Source organism: Manis javanica, chromosome 3, assembly GCF_040802235.1.
Source record: "Manis javanica isolate MJ-LG chromosome 3, MJ_LKY, whole genome shotgun sequence".
NCBI classification, from domain to species: Eukaryota; Metazoa; Chordata; class Mammalia; order Pholidota; family Manidae; genus Manis; species Manis javanica.
The window spans coordinates 122,967,811-122,987,078 of record NC_133158.1 but is presented as its reverse complement, the minus strand read 5'-3'; the positions used below and the strand labels follow the sequence as shown (position 1 = coordinate 122,987,078).

The 19,268-nt window shown below is 40.0% G+C and overlaps 1 protein-coding gene across 4 annotated transcripts in view; it reads left to right on the top strand.

The window, feature by feature from the left end:
* KLHL24 (kelch like family member 24) overlaps nt 1-5,292 on the top strand; it is a 48,611-nt gene extending 43,319 nt beyond the window's left edge. For all 4 annotated transcript variants that reach the window (XM_017678104.3, XM_017678100.3, XM_017678101.3 and 1 more), the window contains one exon: nt 327-5,292. In XM_017678104.3, the coding sequence (XP_017533593.1) occupies nt 327-527 (201 nt within the window). In that variant the 3' untranslated portion in view covers nt 528-5,292. The remainder of the gene's footprint in view (nt 1-326) is intronic.
* Nucleotides 5,293-19,268: the final 13,976 nt, after the last annotated feature.

Sequence of the window (19,268 nt, the reverse complement as noted above, 5' to 3'; positions counted from 1 at the left end):
AATAGGAGAAGCAACCCAAGCTCTTCAAGGATGTTTTTGTTCAACTACCGTTAAGTTAAAACCCTTTTTTAACTCCACCACCCTCACTTCCTCTCCCACATCTTTGCCCCATTTACCAACATATATACCTATTTTAACACACACTCACCCACGCAAAATTACCTAGCACTCACACACAGCAGGAATTGGGCAAAAAGAAGCTTATTTCATATCTCCTTTTTGTGACTCTGTTAAAGTATGTCTTATTTTACTTTACAGTTTGCTACCAAATGCCTTACCTTCAACAGTTAATTTTTTTTTTTTTTTTTATGTATTTGGTTAAACAGGAAAACTGTGGTATGTCTGTGTGTAATGGTAAAATATACATCCTGGGTGGAAGACGGGAAAATGGAGAAGCCACAGACACTATTCTCTGTTACGATCCTGCAACAAGTATCATCACAGGGGTGGCTGCAATGCCCAGGCCAGTGTCCTATCATGGCTGTGTGACTATTCATAGATACAATGAGAAGGGCTTTAAGCTCTAAAACCAGGATACCTCACCCAACGAGCCACACTGATCCGAGAGGAAAGAGTTTTAAAACTCCAGAGAGGGAACTTGACATATCTCCTTTGTGTCATATGCACAAAAAAGTAAAAATAATAATTGTGGTGGCTTTCTCCCCAAAATATCAATCTTCCAAATTGTAATAAAGCCTTTCCTGTAATTGAAAAAAAAAATATCATTGTTATTGAAGGTAATAGTGGTTGTCGCTTGGGCTTTGCAAGTACACCTTTGTAAGTAACCTGTTAAAGTAGGAAGTACTGTCTGCCTGCATACCTTTTAGGAATTTGTGAGTAGTGTCTTCATTTATGTATGTTTACCTACAAACCATATTTCTTATTTTGTCTTATGTATGTATATAGAAAAGTGTATGACTTAAGGCTTCATTTAGGTTGAATCACATATGGCTTAGAATGCTTAGAATGCATTCTAAGGGGGGAAAATCCATTTTAAAAATCTTTGTCACTAAAAATACATCCAAACTGATTAATTTTTTGAAGGTTTTTTTCCTATAATTGATAAAGATGTAATGGCAATTTGATATTATAAAATGCTGGATTATTATGACTTCATTCTTAGAATTGCTGTCTAATATTAAACATTTTTGGGAGGAGGTTGGGTAGCATTTACAAAAGCAAGTGCCCCCAAAATGGGGGTTAAAATTGCAGGTTAATTCCTAAGAAAAAATTGTGTAAAACTATTGAAGGGAATATGACCCACTATGGCTCTTAAAGCATTTATGTATCATCTCTAAATCCTCTAAGGAGGCACCTTTTCTTAAACCTGGTGAAAGAGTTATAATCCATTTGCAATATTATCTTGTGAAAAACAGGGACAGATTTTCTCCCTAGCCTGGTAGGGTTTGACCTCATTAGTATGGTGCTTTAGGTGAGGACATCTTCCCTGGTTATCCTACTTTATTGTGAACAGCTAAAAATCCTGGAAGTCTTTACTGTTAGGTTGCCTTCAAAGGGTAAAGCAGGGACCACCTATCTCAGTGGGTCCATTTTTCTTTTAAAATTAGCTATCTGAAAAAACTAACAGCAGTAGTTGTGGTCTTCTAAGATAAATCTTCCATTTGTTGCCCATTGTGAAGAATATTGATCAACATTCTCAAGCTCCTATACAACAAATTGCCTTTGTCTAGATTTTCAGTTCCAGTTTTTAAAGCTCAGAGAGGAGTGTAAAATTTTTTTCTAATACAAATGGGACTATAGCAGGAACTACAGCATAAGTGATTGTTATTATTCCTGGGTAGACAGATAAAATTTACAACATCTTGGGGATGTTCCAGGTAGCCTGCTGCATTTCAGCTTCCCAGACACTATTGTCTCACATCATAATTATGTATTCCTTGTCATAGGAGCAATGATGCAAATACGTGATTATAGTGTCACCAGATTTCTGTTAAAACCAAGGTAGTAATCAAAAACCTAACTAATAAACTTTTTTTTAATCTTAGAATGATACATAGGTTTCAGATAAACTATATATATAGCATTAACTTTAATGCTTGGCTAGAATCTGAATTCTGAGAAAAACTCTAAATAAAAATTAGGGAATTTTTATTTTTCAAATCATAATTTGATTATATGTACCTTTCTGTGACAGATCAAAACATTTCAGAAAGTAATTTTCTATCATTTTAGTTGAAAGACAATTTTAAGTTGGGTACTTGTTTTAATATTAGAGTAAATATACACTTCTGCATTATACCTTTGTAGATAATAAAACCTATTTCATTCAGGAATTCTTTGTGATATATGAGATAATGTATGAGAAGTGTTTTGTAAAAGCTGAAGATTATACAAATGATACTTGTTATTTTCATGTGTATGTGTAAGGTCATACCCATCTGTAAATACAGAAATTTCACACAAAAAAATTTTCTCAAGATAACTTGTACCTTTGTTGATTGAAAAAGTATTAACTATTTACTTGTATTTTGTTATACATTTATTTTTAATATCCATGTGTTTATTTTGTGGTAAATTTGAAATGAAATCCTGTAAAACAGCTTGTTTAAACATGAACCTTATACCACATGGTTTAATGTTTTTTTTCTACATAATTTGAAACTACATAAATTAAGTAGGCCACCAGGAACTCAGCTTGAATCCTATGAAATTAAAGTAAAAAAATTTTTTAATTAACCAACTGGTATTTTAATATCTTTTAATTATGTTCCTTTACTGATTGTTGATAATCGTGTTTGCATTGATAAAAATAAAATTTTAGGGTATAATTAGTATATCAAAAGGGATTTATCAGCCAAATTGGTATCAGATTATATTCATACTATTATCACATAGTTGAAATTTTCTTTTGATAGTTGATGCTCAAATAAGCCTTCGGGTTAGTATGTCTGTATATACATTGTATATATGTAGATAGATAGTATTGTCATGTACACACATACATACAAACACCAAGAATTTTATCAGTTTGTGATGATCAGGAAAAAAAGCACATAAAATAAAAATTGGTTGACCTTATTAAATTCAATTCCAGAAGATTTTTTTTCTTTGTGTATTTCTAAAATACTTTTCACATTTGAAAGCACATGATAAATATAGTATTAGTGTGAGGACGTGTATACCCTCAGAATCTGTTTAATACATATGGTTTTTACAAGGTCAGAAAACAAATTAGAGGTAGAGATGAGTTTGCTGTACTCAGTTGTGATACCTTAGTAGGAAAAGAACTTCAAGGCTATGTTTTATGAATCAACAGAAAATACAGCTGTTACTTTCTCCCATGAGCTTTAATCCTTTTTCACATGTTGCTATATGTAAGTGTAGCTGCAAAGTGGTCTAATTTTTACAACAGAAGTCCTTCCTTTTCTTCTCTAATCTTCCCACTGACTTTACTACACAGGTATGAAATGGTAACTATTGGATCTTCAGTTAACCTTTTTATTTTTCCTAGATGTCTGAAATATAGGTATTTACTCCATTTAAACCAGGTGTTAAAAAATGATGTAAATACTCAGGGAGGGTATTAACTTATCATTTTTGCCTATTTGGGGTATTAAAGTGCCCTAACTAACCTTCAGTTCGTGATTCTAAATTTAATTTGGTCAATGGGCTTCACACATGTCAGTGGTTGAACATTCACTGTTTTATATTTAGAAAGATGAAAATGCTTTGTGAACTGAGACATTTTCTCATATTGAATATGAATTGTTTATGTATTTCTACTATCATATATATACCCTTTCAAAACTCAGGAAAGACAAAGGTTCAATTACACTACTTTTGTCAATATGCAAACCAGGTGTGTGTGTGTGTGTGTTTTCCTGTTTTCTGTATATGGCGATAGATTTTTGAAAAAGAATAGCCATGAGAATCCTTACATGAAAGGAGAGGGATTGAACTGTTTGTGTGTGCCTTTGTGTCTTGAGATTTATGTGTGGAAAAGACATCTACAACAGACTTTTTTCAAAGAAGAAATAGTTGTTTATGTGGTGCCAGGTGATAAGTCTCTTAAAGGCTTCCTATGGACTGCCTTTATTTTACTAAACTCAAAATACAAGTTAACCTCAGCATATAATTTGGGCCTTATTAGATTTGTTGTGCATTATATTGAAAGCCATATTTACATCACCTCACCCTATGACTCTCTTTGGTTAAGTAAATTCACTGCACCAAGTAACCAGAACAGGGCAATATGGTTGACCTTTAAGGCAATAGGTTTGACAAACTAGCTATACTTATTGTCACATCTAATGCGAGGCACCAGAAACCCTTTGAGCCAGTAGTGTGAATTAGTAATTCCAGAGACATTTTCAACATAATTCAGACATTTTTTTAATGTATTTAATTAATTTTACATTTGTGTGATTGCCTTAGATACTAAATTGACTTAGTGCTAAAGATGATCATAAGTAATTTTTTAAGAGCAGCAATAGTCATAACTTATTTTATGTATTGTTCCAAAGAAAATAATTTGTTTTAATATTTTCAAAATAACTGCATCTGAATTTATGTGCCTTAAGTTCTCTAGTGCTGTTTTAACTTTTTTTTCATGCTAAATAAAGCTTACCTGAGATAAGTTTCATGTGTATTTCCTATAGAATAAATAAATTTCCCTTCTTAAATTTTTTAATGAGCACCAAACATGTAGTTCCTTGGTAGAACTGAGAATGTTAAGAAATGTTAATGGATGTTCAGAGTTTTATTATATTTGGAGTTTTTTGTTTTTTTGATATCAAGGTGCTCTTTAAGATACTCAGAAAAATACCATACTGATTAGACCCTTGTAAATGACATTTGCAGTATTTTCATCTAATGTCAAAAAAGTAAATTACTTATTTTTGTTCCATTATATTTTTTTCTATATAGACTTTTTCATTTTATCTTTCTTTTCTTTAAAAAGTTCTTAACTCTTCCCTTGTCCTATCACCCCTTCCCACAGTTTCTTTACTAAAATTTTTGTTGAGACAGTTTCTGGAGCTAAGACACACAATTACAGAGTAGAACAAAAGTATAATATGCTTTACAACTTGTACAGACTGGTGGCAGCCAAATGTGATTTGCTTTCAGTTAGAGACTCCAGAGTTTTCACAGTGGAAGAAAAAAAGTGCTTTGTATTTCTTTGTTCTCAATTTATTTGTAGCACATTAATACTTGTCTTGTTTAAATATACTTTGTGCATAGTTTTGAATTTTTTAAAGTTATATCTAGTAAAAGTGTCTTTTAACCATTATTACTTGACCATACAGTTGTATTAAAATTTGTTTACCAAAACTTTATTGTTTTGTTCTATTTTAAATATATTCAAGTGGTTGTATGAAAAGAGGTGGGGGTAAACTCATTTTTAAAAGTCTCTCTCTCCTTTGCCTCACTTCTTAACACACTGAGATCTGGCTTAATTGTGCTACAGAAATCATACTTGCCAAGACTGCTGATTACACCTTTGTTGCTAAATCTAAAGTCCTTATCTTACTAACTCTATAAATTTGCTGTTCTTTTTCCTATTGTGGCTACAGTCAGGCTTTTCTCTTTCATGGGCTCTTCTCCACCTTCCTCATTCATCAGGCTTCTTACCCTGCAGATAATTATCCTGTGTAATTTTATCTACCTCTATAGCTCATTATAACTGTGTTTTATGACTCCTAAATCCAAACTGCAGTCAAGGTATTTATATCCAAATGTCTTCTAGAAATTTCTGAGTCCTTAATATGGGACTACTGGCACCCCAAAATCTTATTCACCAAAAATACTCATTTATTTTGTATTTTCTCTTCTGGTTAATAGCAACAAAATAGACAACTTATAAAAGCCAGAGATCTAGGAGTAATTTTCTTCTGTTATGCAATCATGCATTCAAATATTAAGTACCTTTCTTGTGCCAGGTCTCTTTGATACCTAAATCTCTTATCCATCTCCCTACCTGTTTATTCATCGTCCTTTCCAGTGCCTTAATTCAGGCCTTCATCTCTTGTATGGAAGAGTCTCCTAAATCATTTGCCTAAGATAAAGTTCGTCACTGTCATGCAGCTGAAACCAACTCTATCTGAATAGGGAATTTATTGGAAGGTGGCAGAGGCTCACAGAATTGATGAAAGAGCTAAGGATCAAACCTGAAAATGGACAGAAACTGGGGCAGCTCTAGAGAGCCATAAAGTGGGCGGCCGTACAGCAGTAATCTGTAAGTAGAAATAATCTGGTTAAAACATCCCTGCCCATCCACCACAGCTACTAATGAACTTGTTTTACTTCATTTACTCATTGATCAAAATCCATGGTTGAAACAATCAATTGGTTAACAGTAGGTCATATATGTGTCTGGCTGCTAAGGACCAGTGAGAGAGCACTGACTTTTTCAGAATGAGGTAGGCTTTGCTTCTTGCCAAAATAAATCTTATATGGAATTTTTCAAATCTTGACAGGGATGGGGAGAGCCTGGGGAGGAATGCTTCGTGGACTTACTCATCTCTGTACCTTGGCTTCCTTCTCCTGGCCTTCAGCTATTTCCCCTACATTCTCTGAGAGCTAGGACTCATTTCCTCAGGGGAGCTTCCATGGTCACCCACTTCCCTTTCTATTCTAAGTTAGATGAGCTCTTGTGTACTCTATTGCCTTCTTTATATACCACTGTCAAGAGTATTTCTGTTTACCTGATTCTCTACCTCCTCCCAGATACCGACTCTTCAAAATCAGGAACCACTTCTTAGCTTGGTGAAGTCCAAAAATCTAGCCATGAATTGAGTCCAGAGGAAAGGACCAGTTCCAGTAAGATGCCTTACTGGATAGTCCGGGAAAGCCCAAGTTCCCTGGAAAGTGAAAGGGGGAGAGAAAATGGCTAGAAAGTAGATTGCCAGTGACAAATGGCTTAGTTGAATTTGCATAGAACCAAGAAATCCCATTGATACATGTTAAATCACGTTCTTAATGATTTCCTGGCATCTTATATAACTGACTTTATCTGACTTACCAGGTTTTTGGTTTCTATCTAAATTCAGATTCAGTAGCACCTGTCTCCTTGCTTCTGAGTCTAGCTCAAATATTAACTCATCTATTTTCACGTGAAGTTCTACTTGTGTGCATTTCTTTCTGTCTCCCAAGTTTTCCCTTTTTTATAAGAACACCAGTTATAGGGGATTAGGGCCCACTCTAAGACCTCATTTTAACTTGGTTACATCTGTAAAGACCCTATCTCCAAATGAAATCACGCACTGAGGTATTAGGAGTTAGAACTCCAACATACCTTTTGCAGAGAAGGACACAATTCAACCCATAACATCGAGAATGCTTACAACTAAATAAAATTATAAAATAAGAACCCAGTTTAAAAATGGGCAAAAGATCTAAGCAGACATTTCTCCAAAGAAGATACACAAATGGCCAATAGTCACATGAAAAGATGCTAAAAAACATCATTACTTGTTAGGGAAATGCAAATAATAGCCAAAAGGTGGAAGCGACTCAAATGTCTATCAACTGATAACTGGATAAATAAAAAGCATTTTATCATGCCATGGAATCTCATTCAGCAATGAAAGGGAGAGGAGCTGATACATGCTACAACATAGCTGAATTTTAAAAGCATTATGCTAAGGGAAAGAAGCTGGTGACAAAAGGCCACCTATTGTATGACTACATTAATAAGAAACATCCAAAATAGGCAAATCTATAGGGACAGGAGATATACTGGTGGTTGCTAGAGCTGGAGGACCTGGGGGAGAATGGAGAGCGACCACTGATGAGCCTGCAGTTTGGGTGTGAAGAAGTGTTTGAGAATTGATAGTGGCAACTGTTGCACAATTCTGTGAATGTACTAAAAACCATTGAATTGTACACTTTAAAAGGGTTAATTATACAGTATATGAATTACATCTCAGTAAGGTTGTTAGAGTTTAAAATTCATGTAAACTTTCCTACAAGAAACACATCCTACCCAAATTTGCTATCAGAACTGGATTTGACGGTAACCAACGTTCTTCCTTGTTCCAGCGGGCACTTTCATCCTCGAAGCCTAAAGACAGCAGGGCTTTGCCCTACTCAGAATTTCCTTACATGTACAGGGAGACAAACCTATAGATAGATAATTACAATGCTGTATGTGAAGACCTGTAATAGGGGGACAATTGGCATAGTAAAGCATGCAGATTTTTGAAGCCTAGATGGTCCTGGGTTTGAATCCCAGCTATATTACCAGCTTTCACTTCCTCTTTTATAAACTGTGGAAGGTAATGTGAGCTATGGGACGAGGAATCGAAGGAAATATTGCCAGCAAAGCATCTATCACAATGCCTTGCAAGAGGCCCTGCTTCTCACACTTTGGTATGCACAGGGATTGGGTGGGGATCCTCTCAAAGCACACATTCTGATTTACTAGGTCTGGCTGGTGTGGGGCCTGAAATTCTGCATTTCTAACAAGCTCCCAAGTGATGCCCCTAGTGTTGACTGAGGACCACAGTTAAATAGCAGGAATATAAAGTGTTCTCTGTATGAAGTGCCAATGGAGTGTAGAGAACTCAGTAAATTAATTTTTCCAAAGGGAAGGCCAGAGCTGGACTGAGATGGGGGATGGTCTTCCTAGGCAGGCAGAACAGAATACGTTGATTTTCTGTAACAGTGGATGGTGATTCTGGAAATGACAAGGAATGTGCTGAGCAATGGCCAGAAACTGGGAAGTTAGATATGAACGACCTTAAGGCTGATGTTAATGAGTTTTAATTTTAGCCTAGGCCAGTGGTTCTCACAGTGTAGTCCCTGATCAGCATCATGCCCAACCTTGTTAGAAATGCACATTTTAGTACCCACACCAGACCTACATCAGAGATTCTGGAGATAAGGCCCAGCAGTCTGAGCTTAAACAAGTCCTTCAGGTAATGTTGATGCACAGTAAAATTTGAGAACCTCTGGCCCTGAGCAATAGGGGCAGGGCATTGGCAGGTGTTTTAAATAGTAGAGTAAGGTGATCAGGTCTGTGCTGTAGAAAGTGGACCCCAGCAATCGAGATGCATTAAAAGGAGAAAGTAGGAAGGCAATTAGAAGGTGACCAGTTAGGAGATGAGAGCAGGAATCCAGGTGAGAGAGAGTAGGCATCTGGCCCAGCACAATGGCTGATGGAATATAGGAGAAAGCTGACCTCAGAGGAACTTAGAAGATGGACTCGGGACACCTGCAGACCAACTGTATGTGACCTGTGAGGATAAAAGCAGAATGGAAGATTCCAAAGTTGCTATCTCAGATAACTGGAGAGTGAAACTGCTAACCAAAATTAGGAGGAAAAGTATGCTTTGGATGGGAAAAAATGAATTTAATTGTGGATAAGCTGAATTTGCTTCAGGGTCATGCAAGGGGAAATGTCTTCCATCTCTTGAAAATAAGGATCTAGGATGGAGGCCCAGATGCATGGTCTAGATTTGGAACTCACTGGTATGTTAGGGGCAGTTGAAACTGTGCCCATGGAGAAAAGTACTCCAGAAATGAGAGCAGACCGAGGACAGAAGACATAGAAACCTCAGTATTTTAGGCAGAGGCAGAGAAAGAGGAGCCTGGGATGGAGATTGACAAAGAGCTATCAGAGAAGTTGAGGGGGATAAGGAAGGAAACACATTAAAGAAATCTTATGTGTCATACAGGAATGGGCTTGGCTGCAAATAACAGAAAGGCCAGCCACAAGTTGTTTCAACAAATAAATGGTATTTTTCTTACATAGCAAGTTGGCACAATGCTGTACAGAAGCTCAGTGCTGTCACTGAAGACCTAGGCTCCCTCTTTGTTTCAGCCCCAACATTTTTAAGGTGTTGGTTTATAATCTCTTGGTAGAAGATCTGCTGCTATGCCTTCAGGCATCATATCCAAATTCAAGATAGGAAGGAGGGCAAAGGCAAGACCAGCTCCAACTCTCTCCTTTCTTATGGAATCTCTCTTTTTGTTTATTGAACTTGTGGTTTCATCTTCTTGGTTGGAATTGAGTCACATGGGTCACATGGTTGCTCCTGGCTGGAAGGGAGGGTAGGGAATAGAGTGTTTAACTTTACAGCTTCTACAGAAGAAAAGGGAGAAATGGGTTAGGGATAGATGTGAAGTGTGCCAAGCTGCTGTGTATGTCACATCTAAAAGACAGGGAACGAAAGTGGGAAAGGAGGGGCATAGCTTTTATCCCCATGTGGTTGCATAAATAAACCTTTTACACAAAATATAAATGTCTACATTGTACAAGCAGCATACAATTAAGGGTTAAAAAAAAAAGCTTTCCCAGCTATCATATCTAATACTAAGACTTTTTTTTTAACTTTAAAACAGATTGCCTACATTCTGGGCCATTAAGACCCAAATGCATTTCTATACACAAAGTCTTGACTACTCAAATTCTCCAGTAGGTCTTATCACAGTGAATAGAATACAAAGCAGCAGGGGAAATTCTCTGACAGTCTCCGTTCCTTTTATTCCTTTCATAATGTGAACAGTTCTTCTCTAAGCACATTTATGATTATACTGACATTATCTGCTGCTCAGTTAGGGAACACCAAATCAGGATGAGTTTACTCTGAACATATGAACAAAGCTTTTTATTAGAATAGAAAGAGAAACATAACAGTCAAGCAAAGTAAGAGTCTGAAGATGTTTGGAGAACAAAAGTTACTACACACGCAGTATGTTTCATTGCCAATGTCAACTTATAGAAGATTGCTCTTCCTTTCCCAGCTAAAATCCCCTGTTCACTTGCATCAGAGGAATCTGAGATCTGAATACAGAGGTGATGTCCCACAGTCTGCATTGGGTGCCCCATTGGGAAGGCAGAATAAGACTTCTAATTTCAGGGCCAACAGGATAGCCCTCCAGACAGTACTTGATTTTTGAAACTTGATATATGCCACATTATTTGTTTGGGCCCAGGGTAGGCCAGCAGAGGCATCTTACTATATTCAGAAATGAGAACCATTTACAGTCAGGATTATTTCTTTTGACTAAGGGCATCTGGGGACGTCTCTAGAGCAGATGGCCATAAAATGGGGAGCCAGGAAAAGACCATGATAAAAGCTAGCAGAGGATAATACAAGTCAATACCATCAAGGAAGTTAAAAGAATAAAATTCTGTCAATAAATAAACTCAGTACTAGGGTCATTTCTTATCTTTCATAACAGAACTGTATGGAAGTCCAATTTAAAAGCATAAACAATAAATGAAAATATAGTTTGAACTGACAAGGCAAAATTCTGAAATGTCCTTAATTAAGTGACAAAGTATCAGAGAATGAAGGAGAGAGACAAGGGAAGGTCATTAGTCAATAGCTGCAGGCTGCAGCTAACCAGAAACTCCATGTTCCTGGGTGAAGTTATTTTCAGCAATCATCTAGAAGGTTCCCAGGACCAATGCATCCCCCTTTGGGCGTGACTATCACCCACAGCCAATACACGAGCCTTCTCTATGGACTAACCACCTATCCCAGGACTTTCCCCACCTTCCTTATCTGTAGCAAATGGGAATTTAAAGAACTTTCTCTCCTTGAGGTCCCCCTCATAAATGTGCCCCATTTCTTGAGTCTGCAAGTTGTTTCTGTTCACTGGCCTCGCTGCTGGTGAAGCAGAAACTCCTGTTCGAGGACTTGGTCCATATCTGGCTGCATCTGTAAAAGCTCAATAAACCCTTTTATTTAAGAGAGGTCTCAGTCTCTAGAGTTTTTGATTTGTCAGTATTAACTGGACACATAAAAGATGATTAAAGGTATAAGAAAATGTAATCAAATTAAAGTCATAAGTCTTCAGTCTTAAGAAACTTGATCCAGAAGTTTAAGTAGAACTATTTTTTTATGTTCTCCTTTTTATATCATCTAGACTCAAACAGAACCTACTCATATTATAGATGAAATTTTATATTTATTCTACCTTGCCTTCAAAAGTAATTTTCAGACATTTTTAGCCTATGGCCACAAACTTTTTTTTAAAGCAAATTTATTGAGACACATGCTTTCACTATGAACATTCCTATACAAATTTTGTGTGGACATAATGCTCTCATTTTCTTTTCTTGGATATTTGTCTAGGAATGTAACTGCTGAGTCAAATGGTAACTAACATTTTGAGGAATTGTCAAGCTGTTTGCCAGAGTGGCTAACCCTTTTCATTCCCCTCAGCAATATATAAGAGTTCCAATTTCTCTACATCTAGAGGCTTCTTTTTTATATGAGACAAACACAGAGAACCCAACCAGTACCAGCCCTAGAAAGTTTCCTTGCAGGCCCAACATCTTTTTTTTTCGTGAATGAAAACATGTCTTGCATCATCTCCCTGATCCCCAAAGTTTGTATTCCACAGTAACTACACAATCCACACAGAGGACAGGCACAACACGTGGCTGCTTTTTGGTTATAATAAGTAGGATCCAGTAATATCTGAAAGGATGGGATATGGTTTTGCCAAAATCCAAATAGGCCAGCCAGACACTTGGCTTGTTTGGACCTTGCTGGAGACAATCATTTATTTTTAACTGCGTGAGTAAAATTCCCAGACACTAACTTTGAGTTTGCTTGGGGCTCTACAAAAGTGAGGTTCTCATTTTGGAAGTCTAATTAGTATCTGCATCCTCATAGGGGAGCCTCATTACTTTATGGGCTACAGGGATCCCACTCCTGTTAAATTCAAGAAGGGTGGTTTGTACCCCCAGGATGGAAGCCAGGACACCCTGGGCCTAGGAATCTCTGGGTCAGAGTTTTTCTTTCTAAGCCAATGCCCCACCCCCCCACCAGGCAGATATTTGGGTTCACCATTTTCCTTGTTTCTCTGATTTCTGACCATTCCCTTTCACTGGAACCCTGCAAAAAGCTGTTTAGCAGCAGCTATCAGAGCTAAGTTCCCCCCAGCTATGGGTTTCTTTTCCTGGGTCACTGTCAACATTCTTAGAGCTTCTTGAATAGATTTAATAATATAATTGACCCTTGAACAACTTGAAGGTTAGAGGCAGTGACCCTTCCCCAACATCACAAGCAGTTGAAAATCCACGTATAATTTTTGACTCCCTGTGGGTAAAATGAGAGTTCCTGTGGCCAGGATTCTCACCTGGCCCTGGTTGACTAGCTCACTGCACACCTGTGGGCAATACATGGCTGTTGACTATAGAGAAAGAGCTCTACCCAGTGCTCTGGGCGCACGACACGGTGGCACGGCTGCAAGGCTGCATGAGAGCAGAGCAGAGGCTGGAGTGGTGGCAGCGCCAAGGACAGAGGCCCAGAGGCCAGCGATACGGGACGGCTGTGCAGGCAGAGAGGCCCAGAGGCATAGACCGGCTTGCTGCATGCAGACTCACTCTGAGTGAACGGGATTCTAGTGACTAACCTGCCACCTGGAAATAAAGTTGGGTATAAACCTTTCACCCCGAGAACGTTTTGCTGTCAATTTCTTTGGTCACACTGAATCCATAGCGAACTTGCCCAGGGCTGAAACCCATGGGCAAGACAATTGGCAAAAGTTGGCAGGGTTCATTGTTGACCAAGGAAAAAGACAAGCTGCCCTATGGGAGGGGTGCTTCAGCGGGCTGCCCTGTGAATGGGGAGACAGTGGATCGTCCCCCAATGGGTATGTGGTCTGAGGTGGCTTGCCTCCTAGAGGACTGGGCCCCACCCCAGGACTGGAGGCAAGTGGAGGTGACACCTGAGGCAGTAGGGGTGGCCCTTGGTATAATAAGTAGATCCTTTGAGAAGCAGAGTGCCCGTGAGGCAGCAGGGACTGTGAGTTGGCTGCTTCTCACAGTATTAAAAAAGTCTACAGAGGAGATCCAAGAAATGGCGGCATGAGAACGCGAGCTGCAAATTTCTGTGGATTCCCTGAGATAAGAGATGGCATTGATGTGGGAGGATGCAGCACGAGAGCGCTAGCAGCAAGGTGACATTGGAGACAAGACGGCAGCGCTGCCAGGTGTTCTGAAGGAGGAAGAGGCCATCAAGGAAAAAGACGAATCCCTGAGGGAGGCACAGGTGGCGGTGGCACGAGAACGTCAGCTGCGAAACATTGAGCTGAAGGTAAGAGACATTCTGAAACTGAGCTGGCATTGTTGCAAGGCACTGTAGCAGAGGAGGCACTTGGGGGAGTGGAGAGAAAGGTGCCATCAGTCCCAGAAATGGAGGAGCTGGAGAAGGATGAAGGGGTGGTGCCGTAGGCACTGGCACCTCCTGTATTAAAAGCATACCCAGTGGATGTAAAGAAAATAAAGACCCAGCAGCTGAAAGTTCCCCAAGGAGAGGAGCAGCCCCCTCCCCAGGTCGTGGAGCACTCTGTGGTCCGCCTGTATACTCAGGCTGAGCAGGTGGCCATGGGACTTAGGGGTGGATGGAATTGTTCTGTCGGGATCAGAGATGGGAAAGTTCTCTTCCCTGACAGTACAGCCAGCCTTGTGGCAGTGATTACAAAATGCAAGGTGACACGTACAGTAGCTAAAGCAACGAGAACCCGGAAAGAAATAAGACCTGTTACTCACAGGAGGAATTTGAGGGGCCCTGTGAGGGTTACAAGGACCCCGATGTGGGTTGATTTGATATGGGCAAGAGTAGATGGAAGGAAATTAGACGGGAAGCCAAATAGGATCTTACTGGAGCTACAGCAACAGCTGAAACCAGAGCAGCAGTTCCAGCCATTAAAACCAAAGAGGCAGAGGTCAGAGACAGAGCCACGAGTCCAGCCTGTGTGTCTGCAAGGCTTTTTGCTGGAGAGGCTGGAGAACAATGTTCGAGCTTCCTTGCACAGGAACCATTGCAGAGGACTAAGGGCACATAGATTGGGAGGAGAGAATCCTGGAGGGTTGGAGTGTGGATAAAATGAGAGTTCCTGTGGCCAGGATTCTCATCTGGTCCTGGTTGACTAGCTCACTGCACATCTCTGGGCACTACATGGCTGTTGACTATATAAAGAGCTCTGCCCAGTGCTCTGGGTGCGCGACCCAGTGGCAGAGCTGCAAGGCTGCAGGAGAATAGAGCAGAGGACAGAGGCGCAGAGGACTGCTGTGCGGGATGACTGTGCAGACAGAGGGGCTGAGGCAGAGACCAGCTTGCTGCATGCAGACTCACCGAGTGAATGGGATTCCAGTGACTGACCTGCCACCTGGAAATAAAGTTGGGTATAACCCTTTCACCCAAAGAGCATTTTGCTGTCAATTTCTTTGGTCATATTGAATCCATAGGGAACTTGCCGGGGGCTGAAACCCAGGGCCAGGTGAGAATTCTGACCACAGAAACCTTCACTTTATCCACAGCCTCTTTATCCCCTTCACCTATTTTCCACCTCCACCCCAACCCAATCCCTCCCCCATAGTAACTACCAGTCACTTCTCAGTGTGTATGAGTCTACTGCTATTTTGTTCATTTTGTTTGGTTTTGCTTTTAGATTCCACAAATAAGTGAAATCTTATGGCATTTGTCTTTCTCCACCTGGCTTATTTCACTCAGCAATAATACCGCCTAAGTCCATCCATGTTATTGCAAATATATGCTATATTCTTACAATCAAGTAAGCTAGAGAAAATAAAATGTTCCTAGGAAATCATAAGAAAGAGAAAATACATTTTGTGTGCTGCTGCAATGTACTATCAATACCATAAGTTTATATCATCTGTTTACAAGTTAAATCACCTATCAGTAACTACATCAAAACACTGTAGATGTTACACGTATTACACTAGACATCAAAAATGAAAAGATGTGAAAAAAATTCATTTATTTACAGGTGCTGTATGTTTATTGAACAAAATCTGCCTGTAAGTGGACCAGTGCAACTCAAACCCATGTTGTTCAAGGGTCAACTGTATTGCTTTTCTTTTCATTCATTCTGTACATTTAACATCCACCCTCACCTTCCTCTTCCCACACTTCCTTCTAAGCAAGAGACTGTGAGCAATTACACCACTCCCATCCTCTCCTTCCCAGTTAAGAGACTGTAAAACAAGACCCCAAACTGACTAAACCATATTTTTTCCTAAAACTTGAAACTAAGTTGAAGCATATTGTCAGTCTCCCCCATCTCTTCTAAGTAAATCAACCTTATCTAAATAAAACTGTTTGAAAAAAATCAGTTATTTAACATTTTAGTTGCCTTGGCTCTGTGTCATTTTAATTTCATATACTTGGGAATGATCACTTCAGAGGCATGATTGTGTCAGAAGCATGGAAACATAGTTTAGAGTTTGTAATACATATGTATTTAAATATTAACCAATTTTTACCAGTTTTATCTGACCAGGTAACATACAAACAAATTTCACAAATAATTTTTTGGTTCTTACCCACAGATGTTAGATGTCTCAATTTAATATTTTTTTATTTGCCACTTGGTACAGAGAAATAATTCTCTAATACCAGAAAACAGCACAGCAAGTAAAACAAATGGCAACTGATCCTCAGGCTGGGATGGGATGGGGTGGGGTGGGGTGGGGAGAGGCTGGGGGGAGGGGAGAAAAGAACAGGAGGGAACCCTGCAGGCAATAGGGTTCTCTAACCCGGACTGGGGTCTTCCAGCTGCATGCATGGTGTGGCTGCTGAGCTCTGAGACAGGTGCCAGACTGCCTGGGTTTATAACCCAGCTCCACCACTTCATGGCTCTCTGACAAGTTATCCAGCTTTTCAGTGCTTCAGTTTTCTCTTCCATAAAGCATGAACAATAATAATGATAAAGTTATTACTTAGATTATGAGTAGCCTTAGATTATGAGGCTATTGGAATAGTGCCTGGTACGTGGTGTTAGCTAATATCTAATTACAGCATTGTGAGTCCAGATTACCTCAGCTTCTGATTTTTTCATATAAAGAGAAATCCAGAATACTATGTGAAATTTCTCAATTTTGGAGTGTTGGCTTGTTTAAATCAAAGTGTGACACTGTAGGCGGTGACTGCAACCTCCTGGAACTGTACTGTCTGGCCAGCTCGCACCAAGTACTTGTTGACAATGGTGTGCTGACAGTGCCACCTGCCTGTTTTCTCTGATCCCCGAATCATATGTACAGATGCTTTCATCTTTTCAGGGGGATGCCTCACACTTAGAATATCCCAGAGGGAATTTGTGATATGCCTACCCCTCATCACCATTCTTCCTTCAGTCTCCCTCCTCTCAGTAGATGGCACCACCCACCACCATTTGCCAATGCCAGAAACCTGGAAGTCACCCTTGGTTCCTTTTCTAATCTCCTTCCAGGCCCACCTCCAGCGGCTGTGCAGTGAAAGCTGCCTGAGAGAACCAAGGAGGCTAGGGTGGGGCCTGGAATCCAACCTCCAGCTGTGTGCCCCAGGGAAGGGCAGTGTATGCTAGAAGGCATGGGACTGCTGCTTGCTACAGGCAGTTGAAGTAGCATACTCCAGTCCCTTCCCTCTCCTCCGAGCTCTCCTGCCAGTGCATTACCAAGTCTCTCAGTATTTCCTCAACTATTCTTGAATCTGTCCACTTGCCTCCATCTCCACTGTCCAGTGTAAGTCACCCTTATTTTCCATTTTCCATTTGATTTCCAACTGCCTCGCTGCTTCTTTGTTCATATACCCCTCCAGATGTTCACACCTATTTGCCAGGGGAAGTGATCTTTCTGAAAGAACACATTGAATATATTACTCCCCTGCTTAGAATCCTTTGATCACTTCCTCCTGTTCTTAAGGCAAAGGTCTAATTCATAGCCTAATTCTCAGGCCCATCCCCAGCTATTCTGCTCTTGCTTAAGTTACCCTGGGCTTCCTTCTCACATTGTCTTAAGCTTTATCATGCCCCAACAACTCCTACTGTTTTCAGGACTCATTTAATATTTTTCTTAAATAGGAGGACTTCTTTACCTCCACATTAAATTTCACCCCCTTGAGCTGTGCTGTCTTAGCACCCTGCCCTCTTCCTTCATAGAGCTTAGCTCTGTTACTGAAATGTACACATTGCATGCATATGCATAAAATTCTGTAGCTGTTATTTTTCTATAATGATGCAAACTTTCTCATTGACTCTCATTCTATTGGGGATTGGACTAAACTTAAATTTGCCAATTTAAGTTATATTAGTCTCATTTTGAGTAAACATCCAATCAGTTCAAAGTTACAGTCCTGTCAGAACTTTCCCAAGATGTCCAGTGGGATCAAAGGCAAGATTGGAGGACATGGCCTGAGAGGTCTCAGATCTTTGTGCAGAGCTGTGAGCTAGCTGTAGCTTGGGTGTTCATTGGTCTCTGCTCCCAAGTCACTCCTGGTCCTACAGCCCTCTTGTGTCAGCTGCTTAAGTTGTTGGCTGGCAGGTTCACGATGTGTTGCTTCAGTACCTTGAAAGCCCAGTGTCTCCCCTCCCCACCTCAACTCCGCCCCCAATGCTGCCCCAGCTGACTTGGGGGCATTTCAGCTCTCACTGGGTTCTTCAGCTCTGCTCATCCTTGGAGTTGTAGCCACATTTTCCAGCTACTCCCTGCCAATTAGTCCATCACTGCACCTGGTTTAGGATCACCTGGCTCCCTGCACAGTGCCCACTGGCCCATGCATGACCCTCAACTGTATTTCCTGCTTGCTTGACAGGGAGCATACAGAGAAGTCTGGTTTTGGGCACACTACTTGCAAGTTATGGACACCCAACAGCATTATCTCAGACTCTTATTTCTCCCCAGTGGGGAGGGAGCGCTGCCCAGTATGAGATTTCTGCTGTAAATGGGCAGCCGTCCAAGCTGGGCCAGGGAAAGGGGGCTCTAGTTCCACTCCACAACCCCACTTAATTGGATTCTTCTATACCCCTACCTCAGGGTTAGACTCCAAATGTAGGGGAACACTGAAACACTCATTATCCTACCTCTTTCTCCTCGAAATTTATTTTTATCTCCCCAATTCCTATTTTCTCTTTGGATCTCAGCTTAAGGCTCAGAGAGGCCTTTCCTGGCCTTTCAGGTTAGATTCACTGTGAATTTCACATGGGCAGAAACCACCTTGTTCATCTCTTGTCCTCAGTGCCTAAGGCAGTGCTTGTCACACAATGCCAAAATACAGACTAGAAATACAACAAAAATTTTCTGGACAAATATTGCTAATCTGTCTTTACCCATAATAAATCTTAAGATCAGGAGGCCAGGGGGTACATATAATAAATCCCTCTATCATGGAGGACTTTGGAGTCAATTCCTGGCCCTACTATTCATTCATACAAGCACTTTTTGAGAATTTATGTCTGCAATGCACTGGGCTTGCTATTGGAAGTAAAGGAGTCAATCGTTTAAAACATTTTTATTAGACATTTAAACATCTAAAAAAGGATGACATATCTGTAAAGCATAAAAAATT